The 20,139-nt window shown below is 45.1% G+C and overlaps 1 protein-coding gene across 4 annotated transcripts in view; it reads right to left on the reverse strand.

The window, feature by feature from the left end:
- Nucleotides 1-20,139, reverse strand: part of MAPKBP1 (mitogen-activated protein kinase binding protein 1) — a 204,878-nt gene that overhangs the window by 62,565 nt on the left and 122,174 nt on the right. For all 4 annotated transcript variants that reach the window (XM_056545871.1, XM_056545868.1, XM_056545869.1 and 1 more), the window contains exons 5-7: nt 12,026-12,083; nt 8,146-8,316; nt 899-1,036 (exon numbers count right to left, since the gene is read on the reverse strand). In XM_056545871.1, coding sequence (XP_056401846.1) covers nt 899-1,036; nt 8,146-8,316; nt 12,026-12,083 — 367 coding nt within the window. The remainder of the gene's footprint in view (nt 1-898; nt 1,037-8,145; nt 8,317-12,025; nt 12,084-20,139) is intronic.

Raw genomic sequence — 20,139 nt, forward strand, 5'->3', positions numbered from 1 at the left:
CAAAATAGGAGGGGAAAAAAAAAGAGTAGGCTGAATTCCCAGCTAGATTGTACACAAGAAAAGGCAGTTGCACCATCTACACCAGTGAGAAAGTAGGACTAATAAAGACGCTAGAGCAAACAGTCTGCATCAAAAGCAGAAGTAAAGTACTGTTTTTAGCTATGAGCTATGTTTGGTATTGTTCCGTTAACCCAGTGTTTCCCAACCAGGGTGGCTCCAGCTGTTGCAAAACTACAACTCCCAGCATGCCCGGACAGCCTTCGGCTGTCCGGGCATGCTGGGAGTTGTAGTTTTGCAACAGCTGGAGGCAACCTGGTTGGGAAACACTGGGTTCACCTGATCAAAGCTGTGCTTAAAAAGCAGATATAGGGAGAGAAAAAAAAAATGTCAACTGGCCATACACATAAGATAGTCGTTTCTCTCAATCCCCAATAGACAGACATGCTGAGTGTGCATGCGTTCACAAAAGGAAGAGGGGCGAATTCTGCAACAACAGGAACTGCAAAAATTGAAATGTAACATGCCCGGTTCTTCCCTTATCCTTTCTTAACCTGTATATAAAATAGAGGTTTTTTGACCAGGCTGCGACCCTGGGGTTTTTGGTTACTGAACCCTCTATTCCCCAACATCTGCTTTCTGTGGAGAATCAGGAGGCTACTATACATATTAGATCAGTGTTTCCCAACCAGGGTGCCTCTCCAGCTATAGCAAAACTACAACTCCCAGTATGCCCGGACAGCCAAAGGCTGTTTTAGCAAGAAAGGAGGTCTCTTGTTTTGGCTGTTGTCCTTAGTCAAAACAAGGATAACATTACATTATTACTACTACTTCTAGGATACGGATCCAACAAACGGATAAAGCAAAACTCTAATAAATCCAACCATATTCCTGGAGTTACCTTTGAGGACTTGGCTTCATCCAAGTACCAGAACTTTACATGTCTGTTCCCAGCAGTGACAAAGTAGCTACTGTCGTCCGAGAAGGAAACCGCTGTAACTTTACTGGATACTTTATTCGCTGCTACAACAACGTTTTTCTGTAAAGAAAGAAGGAACATGGAAATTTGAGAAAAAGCAAAAACATTTTAACTATTTCCTACACGGGTACTCCAGGAAAAAATCAAATATCAAATATCAACTGGCTCCAGAAAGCTAAACAGATTTGTAAATTACTTCTATTTAAAAAAATCTTAATCCTTTCAATAATTATCAGCTGCTGAAGTTGAGTTGTTCTGTCTGACAACAGTGCTCTCTGCTGACATCTCTGCTTGTCTCGGGAACTGCACAGAGTAGAATAGGTTTGCTATGGGGATTTGCTCCTACTCTGGACATTTCCCGAGACAGGTGTCATCAGGGAGCAATTAGACAGAAAAGAACAACTCAATTTCAGCAGCTCATAAGTACTGAAAGGATTAAGATTTTTTAAAAGAAGTTATTTCCAAATCTGTTTAACATTCTGGCACCAGTCGATATTTAAAACATTTTTTTTTTCCTGGATAACCCCTTTAACTCATCTCACCTAAAAAGCAGAACACCAAAAAAGGTTTCCAAAAGAGACCAATCCATAGATATTAAAAAGCCTTCTATACAAGCCTCCATAAAGGGAGATGTAGATTGTTGTATGACCATAAATTACAGGTCAACGAACCAAGGAAAAATACATGATATCTGCCAGCGGCATCACTGGAAGTATAGGGTCACCTTAAAGGGATTGTACAAAGATGAAATCTACTTTCATCTGCTTAATAATTGAAGATATATTGGTAATTAAAGTTATTATTATATATTACTACCTCTTTGCTTCTGTTGCAAACTGTCTGCTGTCTTGTTTTCATTAAAGGGGTACGCCGCTGCTCAGCGTTTGGAACAAACTGTTCCAAACGCTGCAGCAAGTAGCTTGTGACATCATAACCCCGCCCCCTCATGAACTCACACCCCACCCCCTCAATGTAAGTCTATGGGAGGGGGCGTAACAGCTGTCATGCCCCCTCCCATTGACTTGCATTGACGGGGCAGGGCATGACGTCATGAGAGGGTGGGGATATGTCGCGAGCTGCCGGCTCCAGCATTCGGAACAGTTTGTTCCAAACACTGAGCACCCCTTTATCACAACTTCCTGTCTGGTAAGGACACTCTGGCAGGGAATTCAGCCATCTCCATCTACCTCCCCTCTACACCTTCTTGACTTTAACCCCTCATAGTGGGAGGGAGACAAAGTTGGCTGAATTTCTGGATAGAGTGTACACAGGAACAGGAAGTCCATTACAGAATGGACACCAGACAGGAACTTGGGCTAATGAAGGCAACAGAGATCAAAAGCAAAAGGAAAGCATGAAAGACCACAGAAAGGTAGTAAAATAATTTAGTTGAAAACATGTTTCATGGTTGTATAACCCCTTTAAACGAACATACAAAACAGGTTTCTCTCACATGTTGCATGACACCCCACACTGGTAGACCCCCACATCAAGGCTCTTGCTTGCTAGCATTGCAGCTCCAGTGGACATTGTAATCCTGTGAAGGTACATTTCATCCATGAAAAGGGCCCCATCTCTGTAGTGGCCCCATAACAGGACCTCTATAATAAACACTCTACATCCTTGACATCTGCCAAAACAGGGTTTTGATGGAGGTAACTTAATAAAAGTTTTTCCTCCGGACTGAACAATGCCATACATGGCGAGATGTCTCAAAAACATCCCAAGACAGGAAGATGTCCTGACGGAAAGCAGACACCTCTCTATGCTTCCAGAGCAGCAGGGGTGTAATCCTTTATCATTACGGTGACCTGCAAACAACCCTTTTCTCATATAAAGATAATATTATAACTACCGTATATACTCGAGTATAAGCCTAGTTTTTCAGCAGGATTTTTCGTGCTGAAAACACCCCCCTCGGCTTATACTCGAGTGAACAAAAAAAAATAAACGTTTCTGGCTTTAGCTGTGAGGGGATGGTCCCGGCCGTCCATCTCTGCCTGTCAATCCCTTCTCAGTGGTCTTCAACCCGCGGACCTCCAGATGTTGCAAAACTACAACTCCCAGCATGCCCGGACAGCCGATGGCTGTCCGGGCATGCTGGGAGTTGTAGTTTTGCAACATCTGGAGGTCCGCAGGTTGAAGACCACTGAGAAGGGATTGACAGGCGGTGATGATGACGGGGGTTGATGATGACATGGGGGGGGGATGATGTATTTCCCACCCAAGTCGAGTCCATAACTTTTCCTGGGTTTTTGGGGTGAAATTAGGCGCCTCGGCTTATATTCGGGTCGGCTTATACTCGAGTATATACGGGTAGTTAGGAAACCTTGGCGTTTTCTAGCAATTGAGTTCTGAGGACAGACGGTTCATTTGTGGGAGAATATTACAGAACTATGGTCAATTGGAAAATACAAATAAACACGGAACAAATGCCAAGGCTTTGATGCGTGACTACGCTTTGGATCATCATCACATTTCTAGGTGTTTGCCACCTTAAAAGGGGTACTCCACCCCTAGACATCTTATCCCGTATCAAGAGGATGGGGGATAAGATGACTGATCGCGGGGGTCCCGCCGCTGAGAACCGCCGCGATCTCTCCTGCAGCACCCCCTGTCATCTGCTGAACGGAGCGAACTGCGTTCCCTGCCTGATGACGGGCTATACAGGGGCCGGAGTATCGTGATGTCATGGCCCCGCCTCCGCGTGACATCACAGCCTGCCCACTCAAGACAAGTCTATGGGAGGGGGCGTGACAGGCCAAGTGCCCAATATGGTAAGTTTCGTAATACCAATTTAGGCTGTGTAGCAAGTTATAGAGCAGTGTGTTCCAAGCAGGGTGCCTCCAGCTGTTGCAAACCTACAACTCCCAGCATGCCCGGACAGCCAAAGGCTGTCCGGGCATGCTGGGAGCTGTAGTTTTGCAACAGCTGGAGGCACGCTGCTTGGGAATCACTGCCCTAGACTACAGGTGTGTACAAGTCAGATCCGACAGTCACAACAAATACACCTTGTACTACAATTTCTGGCCCCTGGGGTATCATCAATAAATGCAGAGAAACCTGTTCAGGCAGGTAGACACAATCTATACCTGGAGGGCGGACAGTGACCTTTCTGGAAATCTTAATGGTTCATGGTCATTCACCATGCAAGAGATCTAGACTTCATAGCAGTGCATTACTACATTACTAATGCTTGTGTTTTACCATTTATGGCTTAACAGCAAGGCCCATCCAAAATAATAATGGAATATTTGTATGCTGTAAAGTGATGACACCTTGCTTGGATATGCCATCACTATGATTAGTGGGGGTCCGGCTTCTGGGACAGACATTGATCCTGAGAATTTAGCGCTGTAGCCCCTTATACTGTTCACATATAGCGGTGCCCGCCACTGTGCAGGGAAACTAAAGCATGGCTACACTCCAGTGAATACAGCAAGGCGCAGGTCCCTGTACAGACGGGACCGCAAAGGGGATGCAATGCTAATTTAGCAATAAAATCCCATCTTTCTCAGCTTTTATAGGGGTCCCAGAAAGCCCCTCTGATCATAAATTGATTGCTTATGAGAGTGCTATTGTTTGTAACCACAGGCACTATTAGCAGAATGTATTCATGTAACCAACACATTTCTGCATTATAACAGAGCTGAGAATGGCAACCTGATCTGTTCTTAAAGGGGTATTCCAGGCAAAAACTTTTTTTTATATATCAACTGGCTCCGGAATGTTAAACAGATTTGTAAATTACTTCTATTAAAAAATCTTAATCCTTCCAATAGTTATTAGCTTCTGAAGTTTTCTGTCTAACTGCTCAATGATGATGTCAGGTCACGGGAGCTGTGCATGATGGGAAAATATCCCCATAGGAGCTGGACACCTCCCAGGACGTGAGTCATCAGAAAGCCGTTAGACAGAAAACAGCAACTCAACTTCAGAAGCTAATAACTATTGGAAAGATTAAGATTTTTTAATAGAAGTAATTTACAAATCTGTTCAACTTTCCGGAGCCAGTTCATATGTAAAAAAAAAAGTTTTTGCCTGGAATACCCCTTTAAGGGTCACATGAACCCTCCAAAGCTGAATATAGCCACAGTTTGGTCCGTTGCAATGACTTGGGTGTAAATTCTATCAAGAATAAAGCTTAAAGAGGTTATCGACCATAAGGTGATTTTAGTAGCACGTACCTGCCAGAACTGGGTATTTCCTGTTGAAGTTGGTTCTCTAAACTACACATCCCATGAGGTCACTTTCCTCCCTCCCGCACATTAGCCCCCCCCCCACCACCCATTGAAACACACCTGTAATCCCTTCAATGGACACCTGTAATCCCTTCAAAGTAATACATCATTCTTTTCTAACCAGTGGGCCTACAGCTGTTGCAAAATTGCAGCAGGACAGGCTCCCTCTGATCACCTGACTAGTGATGTCAGGTCTCGACGCACTGCAACCTGGGAAATCCAGAGACCTGAGTAATTTTGTATGCTGTTAAATTATTTATTGGGGCAAAAATAACAGAAGAATTGCGAGACCATCGTCACACAGAAGGTACAGACACTATATTATGAACTACACTAACTTTACAGCCCCTGTAGCATAGTCAAATAAAAAAGGTCCTGGAATACTCCTTTAACATAATAACCAAAGGGGTACTATATAGCACAAGGATAGACATAGGAAAACCTTCCTACACAATTTTTTTTCTATTTTTATAAATGAGATGGTGGCCCTTCCAATTAATCAGGAACTTGAGTGGAGAACAAGTACAGCATGTGAATACTGGGGGTCCGACTGCAGGAAAACCCTGTGATCTTGAGGACACAGTCCAACGTCTACCAAGAGAATGCAGCGGAGGTCGCGCACACTCATTGTCGGTCTATCGTCTGTGGGAGTGTCAAAGATAGCGAAGTACAGAAGGGGCACGAGAGAGAGTGCAAGAGAAATCTTGAGCACCTGCTGCTTCTAAAAGGGAAACCTTGTTTGCCAAAGGGATTCCTGTACAGTAAACAGCAGTGAGTTATCCACCACTGTTCAGTGTATGGCTGGCAGAGGTAAGTGGTGATGTTGTGCATCGCCCATTTAAAGGTGTTATACAGGAAAAATTATTATATATAACAATATCAATCAACTGTCTTTAGAAAGTTAAAGGAAAACTGTGAGCTTGCTCCCCAGGCACTAACCAGCGGTACTGGCTGCTAGTGCGGGGGACGCTAATCAGTTTGATGCATACCATTCCCAGATCCGCCGCACCGTTCGCCCATTATCTTCTTTCTTCTTGATATGCAAATTAGCTGCTAACTGGCAAAGGTGGGGTTACTGCCTTCATCTGGCACTGGGAAGTAACCGCTGCCCAGCCGGCAGCACCGCCCGGCTTATGAATATTCATGTTCTCACTCAACATCTCCCTCTCCTCCCCGCTGATTTCAGGACTCCGCTGCGCTGAAGCGGCTTCCGGGTGTAGACAGGAAGCCAGCACATGCGCAGTGGAGTCCTGAAATCAGCGGGGAGGAGAGGGAGAACATGAATATTCATAAGCCGGGCGGTGCTGCGGGCCAGGCGGCAATTACGTACCAGTGCCAGATGAAGGCAGTAACCCCGAAGGCAGTAACCCCGCCCTTGCCAGTTAGCAGCTAATTTGCATATCAAGAAGAAAGAAGGTAACGGGCAAACGGCACGGCGGATTCGGGCATGGTATGCATCAAACTGATCAGAGTCCCCGGCACTACCAGCCAGTACCGCTGGTTAGTGCGGGGGAAGCAAGCTGACAGCTTTCCTTAAAACAGATTTGTAAATTACTTCGATTAAAAAATCTTCATCCTTTTAGTACTTATGAGCTGCTGAAGTTGAGTTGTTCTTTTCTGTCTAAGTGCTCTCTGATGACACCTGTCTCGGGAACTGTCCAGAGTAGACGCAAATCTCCATAGCAAACCTCTTCTTCTCTGTGCAGTTCCCGAGAAAAGCAGAGATGTCAGCAGAGAGCACTGTTGTCAGACAGAAAACAACAACTCAACATCAGCAGCTGATAATTATTGGAAGGATTAAGATTTTTTAATAGAAGTAATTTACAAGTCTGTTTAACTTTCTGGAGACAGTTGATATATATTTTAAAAAATAAAATTACTGGAATACCCCTTTAACTCCTTACTCACTGCATCTGTCCAGTGGAGTATACAACCCACACGTTTGGTGCAAGTTTAGTAATATATTTGCTACCCATTTAAGGAAATCCGCAGCAGATCTCTGTCTAACATCTCCCAATGGAATATAGCGGAGGTCACATGTGCTCACTTGTTGTTCTATTTATTGTCAATTAGAGATAGCCAAGTACAGGGCTCCGTTATCTCCAGCAGCACCCATATACAATGAATGGCAGGGCAGAGCACACAGTTGTTCCTTGCTATTCACTGGCCAAAGTTGTGTAAGAATTAAGAACATACACAATGGACCCAAAAAAGAAAAATGGAGTCATTCAAATATCAATAAACTTTATTATACCAAAAAACTCATAAAAACAGGCACATAATATGCAAGGAGGAAAATTACAACACATGGGAAAGAAACAACACTGCCCCGTAACCTGCACTGTCACTCACAGTCCCGGACGAAGGCTTGAACGTGCCGAAACGCGCGTTGGGGTGACGCTGCCTTGGACCCTGTGAGCGGTCTGCTGTCCACATCCTGCACTTGCACATTGCATTTTTTTGGGGTTGGTATCAGCTTACTATAGCACTTTATGCATTTATTTGCACATTTCCCTTAGTCTACCTTATATAGTGTGACTTATGTATATACTGCCATCTTATTACAGGGGTTAGTGCAATAATTACCATAGCTACCTCTCTAGTGCAATATCACCTTATGTGACAGCGCAGGTTCCGGGGCAGTGTTGTTTCTTTCCCATGTGTTGTAATTTTCCTCCTTGCATATTATGTGCCTGTTTTTATGAGTCTTTTGGTATAATAAAGTTTATTGATATTTGAATGACTCCATTTTTCTTTTTTGGGTCTATAGTTTAAGTGGGAGTCCTAGTACATGCTGCCATACTTTGGGGGTTACCACAGTATATAAGAGATAGTGCATGGTGGTTTAAATTGTTGCCCCCCTATCCAGTAAGTGTTTTGTTGGTTTAAGAACATACACAATGTAGAGACCTAAAACTCGGTACTTACCTTCCATGACCACACATTGACGATCATATCATGCTGGTATCCGACTGACACTATGTACTTGGAACTTGGAGAGAATGCGACGCAGGCAACTCCATACTTGTGTTCTTGAAGTTCTGCAACTTGCGTTCGTTCTGCCACATCCCAAACTCGCACGGCAGGCATGTGCCCACTCTGTGAACAAAACGTGGGTTACAAAAACAGATAAAGCTTACAAATTTGGACTCTGCACATATTTGGGCCATGGATGAAACAAAGTTTTAACATTTTTAATATGGCATCAGTATTCTTTTATATGGCCAAAAATGTAATGTCTTTTCCCGACAGTCTTCCACATTACCAAATGATTTGATATTATATAACTTCTCCTCTATCCCAGTGTTTCCCAACCAGGGTGCCTCCAGCTGTGGCTAAACTACAACTCCCAGCATGCCCGGACAGCCTTTGGCTGTCCGGGCATGCTGGGAGTTGTAGTTTGGCCACAGCTGGAGGCACCCTGGTTGGGAAACACTGCTCTATCCTGTAACTAGGGGATTTCGAGGGGTCAGAACTTACGGTCCCCCTGTAATCTCCAGAATGGGGCCCAGAGTGTTTGTTTTGAATGGAGCCAATGCTCAATTTACAGTTTATAGTGCTGCACTCCTCTACCTTCAATAGCTCCATAGACAATGAATGGAACAACGGTATGCATGCGCCAGTCGTCTATGTCCCTAATAAACACTAGGGGCCAAGTTTTGGAGATCATAGTGGGTCCCAGTAGTTGGACACTTGTTGTCTATCCTGTGTATAACTCCCTGTGCAATAAGGGTAGAGATTAGCCAACAAAGCCAAGTGATGCACTAACAATCCAGCGATCGCTCGTACAGCCCTCCCCGCACGATAACAGTATCAGCTATGCAATCGAGCAGCGATCTATTAGTAACATAGTTCATAAGTTTGAAAAAAGACCAGAGTCCATCAAATTCAACCTATATCCCTAATGAGTCCCTACTGAGTTGATCCAGAGGAAGGCAAAAAACCCTCATACTAAAGGTAAAAATTACTTCTCGACTCCAAATATGGCATCAGAATAAATCCCTGGATCAACGTTCTGTCCCTATAAATCTAGTATACATAACCTGTAATGTTATTATTCTCCAAAAATGTATCCAGACCCCTTTTGAATTCTTTTACAGAGTTCCCCATGACCACCTCCTCCCCAGGCAGAGAATTCCACAGTCTCACTGCTCTTACAGTAAAGAACCCCCCGTCTGTGCTGGTGTAGAAACCTTCTTTCCTCTGGATGTAGAGGATGCCCCCTTGTTATAGATACAGGATAAATAGGTCATGGGAGAGATCTCTGTACTGTCCCCTGATATATTTATATATAGTTATTAGGTCGCCCCTAAGCCTTTTTTCTAAACTAAATAACCCTAATTCTGATAATCTTTCTGGGTACTGTAGTCCTCCCATTCCCCATATTACTCCGGTTGCCCGTCTTTGAATCCTCTCCAGCTCCACTATATCTTTCTTCTACACTGGTGCCCAGTACTGTAGACTGAATTAGACTGAAGCTTGTAAACAGATGCGCTTAGCACAGCTAATAGGGCCTTTCCCAACCAGGGTGCCTCCAGCTGTTGCAAACTTACAACTCCCAAAGGCTGTCAAGCAATGCTGAGAGTTAGGCTAGGTTCACACTGCGGAATCTCCAGGCAGAAAATTTCCGCCCGGAGATTCCGAGTGCGGCCAGCGCCGACTGAATTAGTAGGCGCTAGGACCTCGCGGACACTGCAGTCTCCCATAGACTGCAATGTGTTCCGCGAGTATTTCCGCCTGAAGAATGAGCAACGCCATTTGTTGCTCATTTGTGAACGGAAACCCATTCACTATACTATGCATTTTAGTAAGCAGAATTTCTGCCTGCAATTTCAAAGTGGAATGTGGAAGTGGTGTGAACCTAGCCTTATAGTTTTGCAAAAGCTGGAGGCACCCTGGTTGGGGAAACTCTGCCTTTTAGCTATACAGAGGGCAAACATTTTTTCCTACTAAAACTACGGTGATGTAACTGATGCGGTTTGATCTGCTTCTTTAAACCCCATTAGATGCACATCATCATTTCAGTGTCTTCCCACATGTGGCCAGGAATCCCTGACAAATAGTTTCAACAAGAATAGCCAAAAAACATAGTATGAAGGGATGGAATCCCGTACGGCAGCAATCATTAGTGGCCAACCACTGGAAGCAGAGGGTGGTTAAGGGTTTTTATTTTATGCTGCACATCGGAACTTGTGAATTTTTAGGAGATTCGGTGGATTGTCAATAGTCAATGTCAATGTCTGCAGCATCTGGAAGAGCCTAAAAATAGACATAATCCTGGAGAAACGGGGCAGTGACTGGATGGAAAGAACACAACCAGCATCTGTTCTGCCAAGCAATGAAAAACAGAGGAAAACACTCCATTAATCTGAACTAGGACTACAGCTGCACGCTTACATTTTATTAAATTGGCTTTTATTTTTTCACTAATAGGTATGGTGGAACCCGTAGCCATCTAGCTCCCTTGTCAACAAGTAGGCAGAAATTGACCATGTGACCACCATTCTGGTCATGTCACCTGCATATGATGTCTCACCATTGATAAGAAAATGATTATATAACTGTTCGGGTGAAGGCTAGGAATGCCACCACAGCAATAACATCAGAGCTACAACCCCTTCTTTCTCAGGCTCTTTATTGGGAAACCCCATTAAAGGCAGGGACTCCTGTTCAGTAAACAGCACCCCTTTTTAGTGTACGGCTGGCAGATGTAAGCATTGCACATTAATTCTTTAAGGGGTATTCTGGTGGAATTTTTTTTTTATATATCAGCTGGTGCCAGAAAGTTAAACAGATTTGTAAATGACTTCTATTATAAAAAATATTTACCCTTCCAGTACTTTTTAGCAGCTGTATACTACAGAGGAAATTCTTTTCTTTTTTCATTTATTTTTTGTCTTGTCTCTGCTGACACCTGATGCCTGTATCAGGAACTGTCCAGAGCAGGAAAAAATCTCCATAGCAAACCTATGCTGCTCTGGACAGTTCCTGACACGGACAGAGGTGTTAGCAGAGAGCACTGTGGACAAGACAAAAAAGAAATTCAAAAAGAAAATGATTTCCTCTGTAGCATACAGCTGCTAAAAGATACTGGAAGGATAAAGATTTTTTTTATTTATTTATTTTTAACAGAAGTACTGGTAATCAAAAATAAAATAAAATGTTTTCCACCGGAGTACTCCTTTAACACTCTGTATACGACCCATGGAGTATAAAACCCACATGTTTGGCGCAAGTTTAGTAACATATTTGCTTCCCATTAAATCAATAGGAAGGAAATCCGCTGCAGATTTCATACAGGTAAATCCACTGCATTAAATACCTGTAGCAGATGCAGTATGTGTGAATGTACCTTAAGGGTCACAACTGACCCTAAAAAGGTAGGGTCCCAGGTAGTGTATACACTGCTGATTTTGCTGCTGTGTATTTCCCAACCCATTGAAGTCAATGGATAGAAAAATACGCAGCATACACTCCATGTATGACCCTACAAACCTACCCTACCCTACCCTTCTAAAACGGTGCAGCATGCTGTGTTCTTTAAAAAAAATAAAAATAAAAATTATAATAAAATACAATAAAAAAAAATCAATAAAAACATTAGACCTTATTAAAAAGAGTCAGGGGTCATTCCCACCTGGCCTGTAAGGGATCTTGCCATTATTTGCATTGCTTTGCTCCTCTTATGGAGCAAAACAATGGAAATTACGACCGGTGTGAACACAGCCTAACATGCTTGTCAGAGCCCAAACAAACAAAAAAAAACACAACCACACATACTCCATGTTCTTAGTAGTTAAATACTTACCTCTCCAGTAACCAAGAACTTTCCATCGGGGGAAAATGCAAGCGCTGTGATCGTTTTTCTGAAAGAAGAAACAATAGAATGTAATAAGGCTGATCAATTCTATATCAATAAGAAATGGGCAATACTTACAATATGACATGACCAGACCACAGAATGGTCATCCAACCCAAGTGGTATCAAAAGAGTGAACCTCCAGCAGTTGCAAAACTATAACTCCCAGCATGCCCGGACAGCCGTTGGCTGTCCGGGCATGCAGGGAGTTGTCGTTTTGCAACAGCTGGAGGTCCACAGCTAGGAGACCATTGGTATAGGGGAACATTACAGTCTATTTTATTGGGAAAAAAAGAATCATTACGATTCTACGATACATTTTTTTTTTCTTTTTAACCAATGTTGCAAGGCAGTTTTATTACACCCTATCAATTATACATGTAAATCTACTATATGAGTAAAAGTACGCAGACACTTCTAATTGAGGAGTTCAGGGCCGTGTTCACAAGTTGCAGTAACGTCGTGGAAATATCGTAATTTTTCTCCCATAGACTCAGTAAAACAAGGGCACCTTTCCTGCAATTTCAGAAGCCACAGTGTAAAGAAATAAAAAAAAAAATTACAAAAACAATATAACCATGACAGTGTTTTAGCTACAAAAACACTGGCCGGGACGCCAAGGGCTACGAGGCCCGGACGCCAAGGGCTACGAGGCCCGGACGCCAAGGGCTACGAGGCCCGGACGCCAAGGGCTACGAGGCCCGGACGCCAAGGGCTACGAGGCCCGGACGCCAAGGGCTACGAGGCCCGGACGCCAAGGGCTACGAGGACGGGACGCCAAGGGCTACGAGGACGGGACGCCAAGGGCTACGAGGACGGGACGCCATGGGCTACGAGGACGGGACGCCATGGGCTACGAGGACGGGACGCCTAGGGCTACGAGGACGGGACGCCTAGGGCTACGAGGACGGGACGCCTAGGGCTACGAGGACGGGACGCCTAGGGCTACGAGGACGGGACGCCTAGGGCTACGAGGACGGGACGCCTAGGGCTACGAGGACGGGACGCCTAGGGCTACGAGGACGGGACGCCTAGGGCTACGAGGACGGGACGCCTAGGGCTACGAGGACGGGACGCCTAGGGCTACGAGGACCGGACGCCAAGGGCTACCAGGACCGGACGCCAAGGGCTACGAGGACCGGACGCCAAGGGCTACGAGGACCGGACGCCAAGGGCTACGAGGACGGGACGCCAAGGGCTACGAGGACGGGACGCCAAGGGCTACGAGGACGGGACGCCAAGGGCTACGAGGACGGGACGCCAAGGGCTACGAGGACGGGACGCCAAGGGCTACGAGGACGGGACGCCAAGGGCTACGAGGACGGGACGCCAAGGGCTACGAGGACGGGACGCCAAGGGCTACGAGGACGGGACGCCAAGGGCTGCGAGGACGGGACGCCAAGGGCTGCGAGGACGGGACGCCAAGGGCTGCGAGGACGGGACGCCAAGGGCTACGAGGACGGGACGCCAAGGGCTACGAGGACGGGACGCCAAGGGCTACGAGGACGGGACGCCAAGGGCTACGAGGACGGGACGCCAAGGGCTACGAGGACGGGACGCCAAGGGCTACGAGGACGGGACGCCAAGGGCTACGAGGACGGGACGCCAAGGGCTACGAGGACGGGACGCCAAGGGCTACGAGGACGGGACGCCAAGGGCTACGAGGACGGGACGCCAAGGGCTACGAGGACGGGACGCCAAGGGCTACGAGGACGGGACGCCAAGGGCTACGAGGACGGGACGCCAAGGGCTACGAGGACGGGACGCCAAGGGCTACGAGGACGGGACGCCAAGGGCTACGAGGACGGGACGCCAAGGGCTACGAGGACGAGACGCCAAGGGCTACGAGGACGAGACGCCAAGGGCTACGAGGACGGGACACCAAGGGCTACGAGGACGGGACACCAAGGGCTACGAGGACGGGACGCCAAGGGCTACGAGGACGGGACGCCAAGGGCTACGAGGACGGGACACCAAGGGCTACGAGGACGAGACGCCAAGGGCTACGAGGACGGGACGCCAAGGGCTACGAGGACGGAATGTCAAGGAATGTGTTGTATTGCTCACCTGTGCCGTATTACTGAGATGCACTATACCCTTAGTGCCAAAATATAAATAACAAATAACTATTATAGAATCAGACCTCAAGGTACAGGTGGCTATTGGTATAATAAATTACTTAAAATTGTATCACTTAAAATTGTATGTTGTTGAGTGATAATGATGGCTGGAGATGTAACTGGTAACTTATTTTATTAAAATAAACACAAACATGTGTAACCCATTCTCTGTGCAGGGCCCTTGCTATCAGAGATGGTACAATGATGGTATTATATGCATAAAAGTAAATTTATAATAAAACTGTAGATATGTCACTCTATGACGTCACAATCTATTAATGTTACAATGTAAGCGTTGTTGTTGCCCGGGATAGGTGAGAAAATAACCATATATTTTCACCAGAAATTATTAGAACAATGAGAGTTATTGTGTGCTGGTTATTTAGTAGTTTTCAGAGTTAATGGTTATAATCCCAAATTGAAAGTAGAATGTTGTAAGAGCGCAGGCTGTCACGGGGACGCCCTGGCCTAAATGAAAAGTACCTGCGGTCTTCTGAATGTGTAAGTCACCGGGTGATGGTAAAAAAGCGGAGGTTGGTAGCAGACCAACCCGGCGGTCACGTCCTCAGATGCTGGTGTCCGGTGGCACGGAACGGAGTGGCTAGAGGTGGCTGACTAGACCTGATGGGGTCTGTATAGATAGCCAGACGCATTTGGGGAGAAGCCCTTTTTCAGTTGCAATATGGTGCAACTCCTGGATATGTGGGCTTATATAGGCTGCCATTTTAATTAGCATGTGGGCAGTAAAAAGGGTAACATTGCTCCTGGATTCCTAGCTAGTGAAAGCTGGAGCACTAAATAAAATGGGTTAAAACAGGACTAAACTTGGTATAAAGCAACATAGAAATATAGTGTTAATATAACATCAGATACGATTACAAGGAAAATCTCCAGTTTAGGATTGTGTATAGTAGAGGAAAATATGAAAAAATGAAAAACATGGTTTTATAATATTTATAATAATCTAATAGTTTGAATGAATAAATGTAGATATGCTGGATGAGCGGTTATGTAGTTGTGTATTTGGCATAGTGGTAAACTATATGTGATCGTGTGTATATCTAACATGGTGGTGCGTATTGGTTGTCTATATGTGAAAGGACATTAAAGGATATTGGACAACTGAATCTGAGTATTGGTCATTGACGTTATATAACAATGATGTACATGTAATGTGTTTGACGGTTGTTTGGAATAAATGGATTAAGTATAACATTGAACCAATTTAAAATTATATAAACAGATGGATATAGTGTTAATGTAGCACCTGATAAGTTTGATAGAAGAGGGGCCCTGTGGGCTAGGGCCCGGACCCCGCCAAGAGGCCGGGTGTGGGGCCCAGCTCTGGACAGGGACCGGGTCCAAGCACAACAAGGAAAAAAATATGATCACATTTGAAAAAGATTAATGGAATTGGAACGAAATAATATTTGAATGAAAAAATATTTAGGGAAAACCGAAAATTTCAAGTCCGGAATTATAGGGGTACTCCGCTGCTCAGGAGTCGGGAGATCGTGACGTCATAGCCCCACCCCCTCGTGATGTCACACCCTGCCCCCTCGTGATGTCACACCCTGCCCCCTCAATACAAGTCTATGGGAGGGGGCGTGACAGCTTGCGCTCATACAACATTCTACTTTCAATTTTGGATTATAACTATTAACTGCTAATTAACCAGCTAAACTGCTAATTAACCAGCACACAATAACTCTCTTTGTTCTAATAATTTCTGGTGCAAATATATGGTTATTTTCTCAGAGTCAGGGCCGGCTCTGTCAATAGGCAAAATAGGCAGCCACCTAGAGTGCCTTCTTGATGGGGCGCCACTCTGCCTGCTGCAATAAAGTTAGCCAGCATCCGCAGCACCCGCCCATCCATCAAGCAAAACCCCGCCATGCTACCCCCACCTCACCCATACTAAAATAATCAGCTTTTTTTTAGCCTGCTGGAGGTGCGCAGCGCCACCTCTGAGGCAGACAGGGGTAATCACTTAGGTCAGGTCCGCCCAACATCCTGACATCACGCGTGTCTCCATACATAGAGAAGAGCCAATGGGCAGGGTCAAGGGGCGGCAAAATTAGCTTTCGCTTCGGGTGGCAAAAATCCTTGCACCAGGCCTGAGTAGAGTTAAATCAACCCTAACCCACCACTATTTGCAAGGGTGTTTTTTTTTTTTTTGTCTAAAGTACCAGGCAAGTCTATTGGGTACATCCAGTACATCTTCTGATCACATTACTCTCCAGCTGCAGAGATTGCCTCGGAAGCTGAAATAGTCTGCAGATTGTCTGTCAGGAAGGTGCAAAGAATACTTAGTGCAGGTGACAGGATATGAGGACAAGAGAGTCATTGTTGTTTTTCCTATCCACAAGGTTAAAGGGGTACTCCGCTGCTTAACGTTTGGAACAAACTGTTCCGAACGCTGGAGCTGGCAGCTTGTGACGTCATATCCCCGACCCCTCATGACGTCACACCCTGCCCCCTCAATGCAGGTCTATGGGAGAGGGCGTGGCAGCCATCACTCCCCTTCCCATAGTCTTGCATTGAGGGGCGGGGCATGGCATCATGAGGGGGCAGGGCTATGACATCACGAGCTCCCGGCATCGGCTCCAGCATTCAGAACCGTTTGTTCCAAATGCTGAGCAGCGAAGTACCCCTTTTAGGTAGCATGACAATGGCAATGGTGGGTACTCAGCTATTGGAAAATGAACAGTGGTAGGTTTGTTGCCACTCCACTCTCTCAGGAGACAACTGACCTCCTTTCTCATGAGTGGGGAGGGAGGGAGGGGGGGGGTTCCAGTCATTGGACCCTTCACCGATCAGCTAGTTATGCATTATCCTGTAGGTAGGGGATGGATTTTAGTATTTGGAAAATCCCTTTAAAACACAGACCCCACTCCAAAATTTGGAGGTAATGCTTTGCAGTAGGGTGGAGTCAGTAATGGCTGCAATTGGGTCGGATCTCTATGTTACTATCTAAAAAAAATTGGGACGTCCAGCAAGCTCATATTAGTGTCAGGGGGCCACCAACCTCCTACATCCAAGAAGTTCACATTTCTGTTTTGCTTATAACAGGATTCGGGTATTTAGTAAGTTACCAAGCCAGGCTTTGGATGCCAAGCGGACAGACCAGGCTCGCTGTTGGCACACCAATTGAAAGATTCTTAATTGAAAATCTGCTACAAAAAGTATGTTTGTCCCTATGTCAAAACAAAGGAAACTATGATGTTTTACTAATAAACTAAGTCTGAAATGGAATGACTGTACCAGACAGGGGGGAAAAGCTGAGAATGATGTCACTTCCACGAATAACAGTGGAATCAGAACATACCGGGTACCAGGATTACAACATCTACTATTTAATTTGTCATGTAAAGGTCAGATGAAAGGCTCTTACCGCCCAATAAATGTGAGGAGGGAAAATGTATAATTCCTTGGTAGAACAATGTTCTTTCTGACCTTAAATAGTATTTAAAAAAATGTATCATACTATAAAATATGTCATTTTAAAAGAGAATGCTAAAGTGGCTCACTTACCACATGCTGGCCTACTCAATGGCTCCATACCATGAATACAGGCTTGATATGTACATTTGCCAAATGGCACAAAAAAAAAGTATGATGTATTTGCTTTAAGCCAATGGTCTCCAAACTGTGGACCTCCAGCTGTTTCATAACTACAACTTGCGGCATGCATGGACAGAGTTATGACTGAATTGCTATACACAATTTTAGGGCATACAGGTATGGAACCTTAGGGACTCAAATGGGAAAAATAAAAAAACTTTTTATATGCAGTACATCTTGGCAAAACATTAAACTTTATAATATAGTTTAGACAGTGTTTTTTATAGAAATCATGGCTTATAAAAAAATACATCCATAGGGGTCCCATACCATCTAGAACAGTGTTTCCCAACCAGGGTGCCTCCAGATGTTGCAAAACTACAACTACCAGCATGCCTGGGCAGCCTTCGGCTGTCCAGGCATGCTGGGAGTTGTAGTTTTGCAACACCTGGAGGCCCCCTGGTTGGGAAACACTGGTCTAGAACATAACCCTGTCCTCCTGCAGCATCATCTTTGTCCTAGGTCAGGGGTCGGCAACCCGCGGCTCTTTTACTCCTTTGCCGCGGCTCCGCGAGTCTGTCCCGGGTCCCGGTCACCCTCATTCTGGGACAATGCAGTGTCCCGGAATGATCTGAGTCCGTGAGCCGCCGTCACGTCGTCATCAGTTTACTTACCTGCCCTGGTGCCATCGGGGCGGAGTCTCTTCTTCCGGGGCCGCGCGGATCCTCACTGTCATGTGACAATGTAACGTCACATGACAGTGACGTCGCCGGCCTCCGCCGGGGGTGAGGGGTTAATGATACCGCTGCCTTGGGGTGAGGGGTAACTTAACCCCTCACCCCATGGCAGCGGCAGAGTTATCGCTGCCGCAGGGTGAGAGGTTAACGCTACAGCTGCCATGGGGTGAGGGGGTTAAGTTACCCCTCACCCCATGGCAGCGGTAGCGTTAACCCTTCACCCCGCGGCAGCATTAACCCCCCTCTCCCCAGCCCACCCCAGGGCCCTAAAAAAGCTCACCCCAGGCCTGGGCCCCAAAAAAGCCCACCCCAGGCCTAGGAACCACTGGCCTAGTGAGTAACATATAGAAGAATTTCTTTCTGTGATATGACAGGTACACTTTAATGTGCCATCATGTATGCCTCTGTGAAGCAAGGCACCTTGGAAAGAATAGCTGTGCCGCACTGGGGCATGACAACGTTATTTTCACTCTCACAAATTTGGGAGAAAAAGCTTCTGAACACAATCAGAGGCAATAATGTGACAATTTCTGATAACACGGTCATACTTGCAAGTTCAGCCTTACAGTATCTTGTAATTCCTCGAAATAAAAAGAAGAGAAATACACAGGTGAGCACGATATTGTTGCAGAAAATTGCTTTGCTAAAAAAAAAAAAAAAAAAAAAAAAAAAAGAAAAGTACAAAGTTGTAAACAAGATGGTAAAGAGGGATAATCTTGTGTAAATTAGTAAGCGATTCTGCAAATAAGCCCAGAATGCTTTAATATTTTATCATAAAATTCATCTCTTAAAAGGAAGAACAAACCTTCGCACGCAGCATGTTATCCAGACAAATATCTGTTGCCTGGATACTATTCAACATGAAAAGATTCTATTCTTTAGCACTTAAAAAAGTGCCACAAAAAAAAAATTATAATAATATACTGTAATAAAACCATAAAATAAATACATTTATAGGTTATAAGAAAAAATAAAATAAAAAACACTCAAAAAAACCAGGACACCATGTATTAGATTATAATCCTTTTACAGAGGTCAGGGAGGGAGCAATAACCAGCGCCAATCTCAATAATCAACATGCAATTAATAAACCTTCACGGGTCTGACTGTACAAATCACTGAAGTCGCTTGTGCAACCCTGTAGCTGCCATGTGGCTGCAAAAATTAGGCTCTTCTAAGAACACATTCCTTACAGTGTCTGGTGACAGTATACATCCGGAGAAATCCCTGACATATGCATACGGTACACATAGATTACCATGTTAAAAGGAGGACAAAAAATTACACTCTTTTGGACTGTGTTGAGTGATGGGGTCTATGGATAGGTTTGCCGTATGCATGGTCTGTAAACATTTAGTGATATGGACATAGACCACAATAGACAGGACCTGTCCCATTCACATAAATTGGAGATGCTGCCGGACATTCTCTGATCTTTTCAGAGGTCATTTTACAGGAGCGGGAGATTGATCTCTGCTGTGAATGGTGGTAGATCCAGTGTTCTCTATACAATGGTGTCACCTATCACTGTACCCCTGATTGTGCTGAGAAGACATTACTTTTGACAAAAGGCGAACTCTTACTGGAACCGTACGCTTATACAGTTCTGAACGGTTCCCATTGACTCCCATGTTAAAAAAAA

The sequence above is a fragment of the Hyla sarda genome, chromosome 11 (assembly GCF_029499605.1).
Source record: "Hyla sarda isolate aHylSar1 chromosome 11, aHylSar1.hap1, whole genome shotgun sequence".
NCBI lineage: Eukaryota > Metazoa > Chordata > Amphibia > Anura > Hylidae > Hyla > Hyla sarda.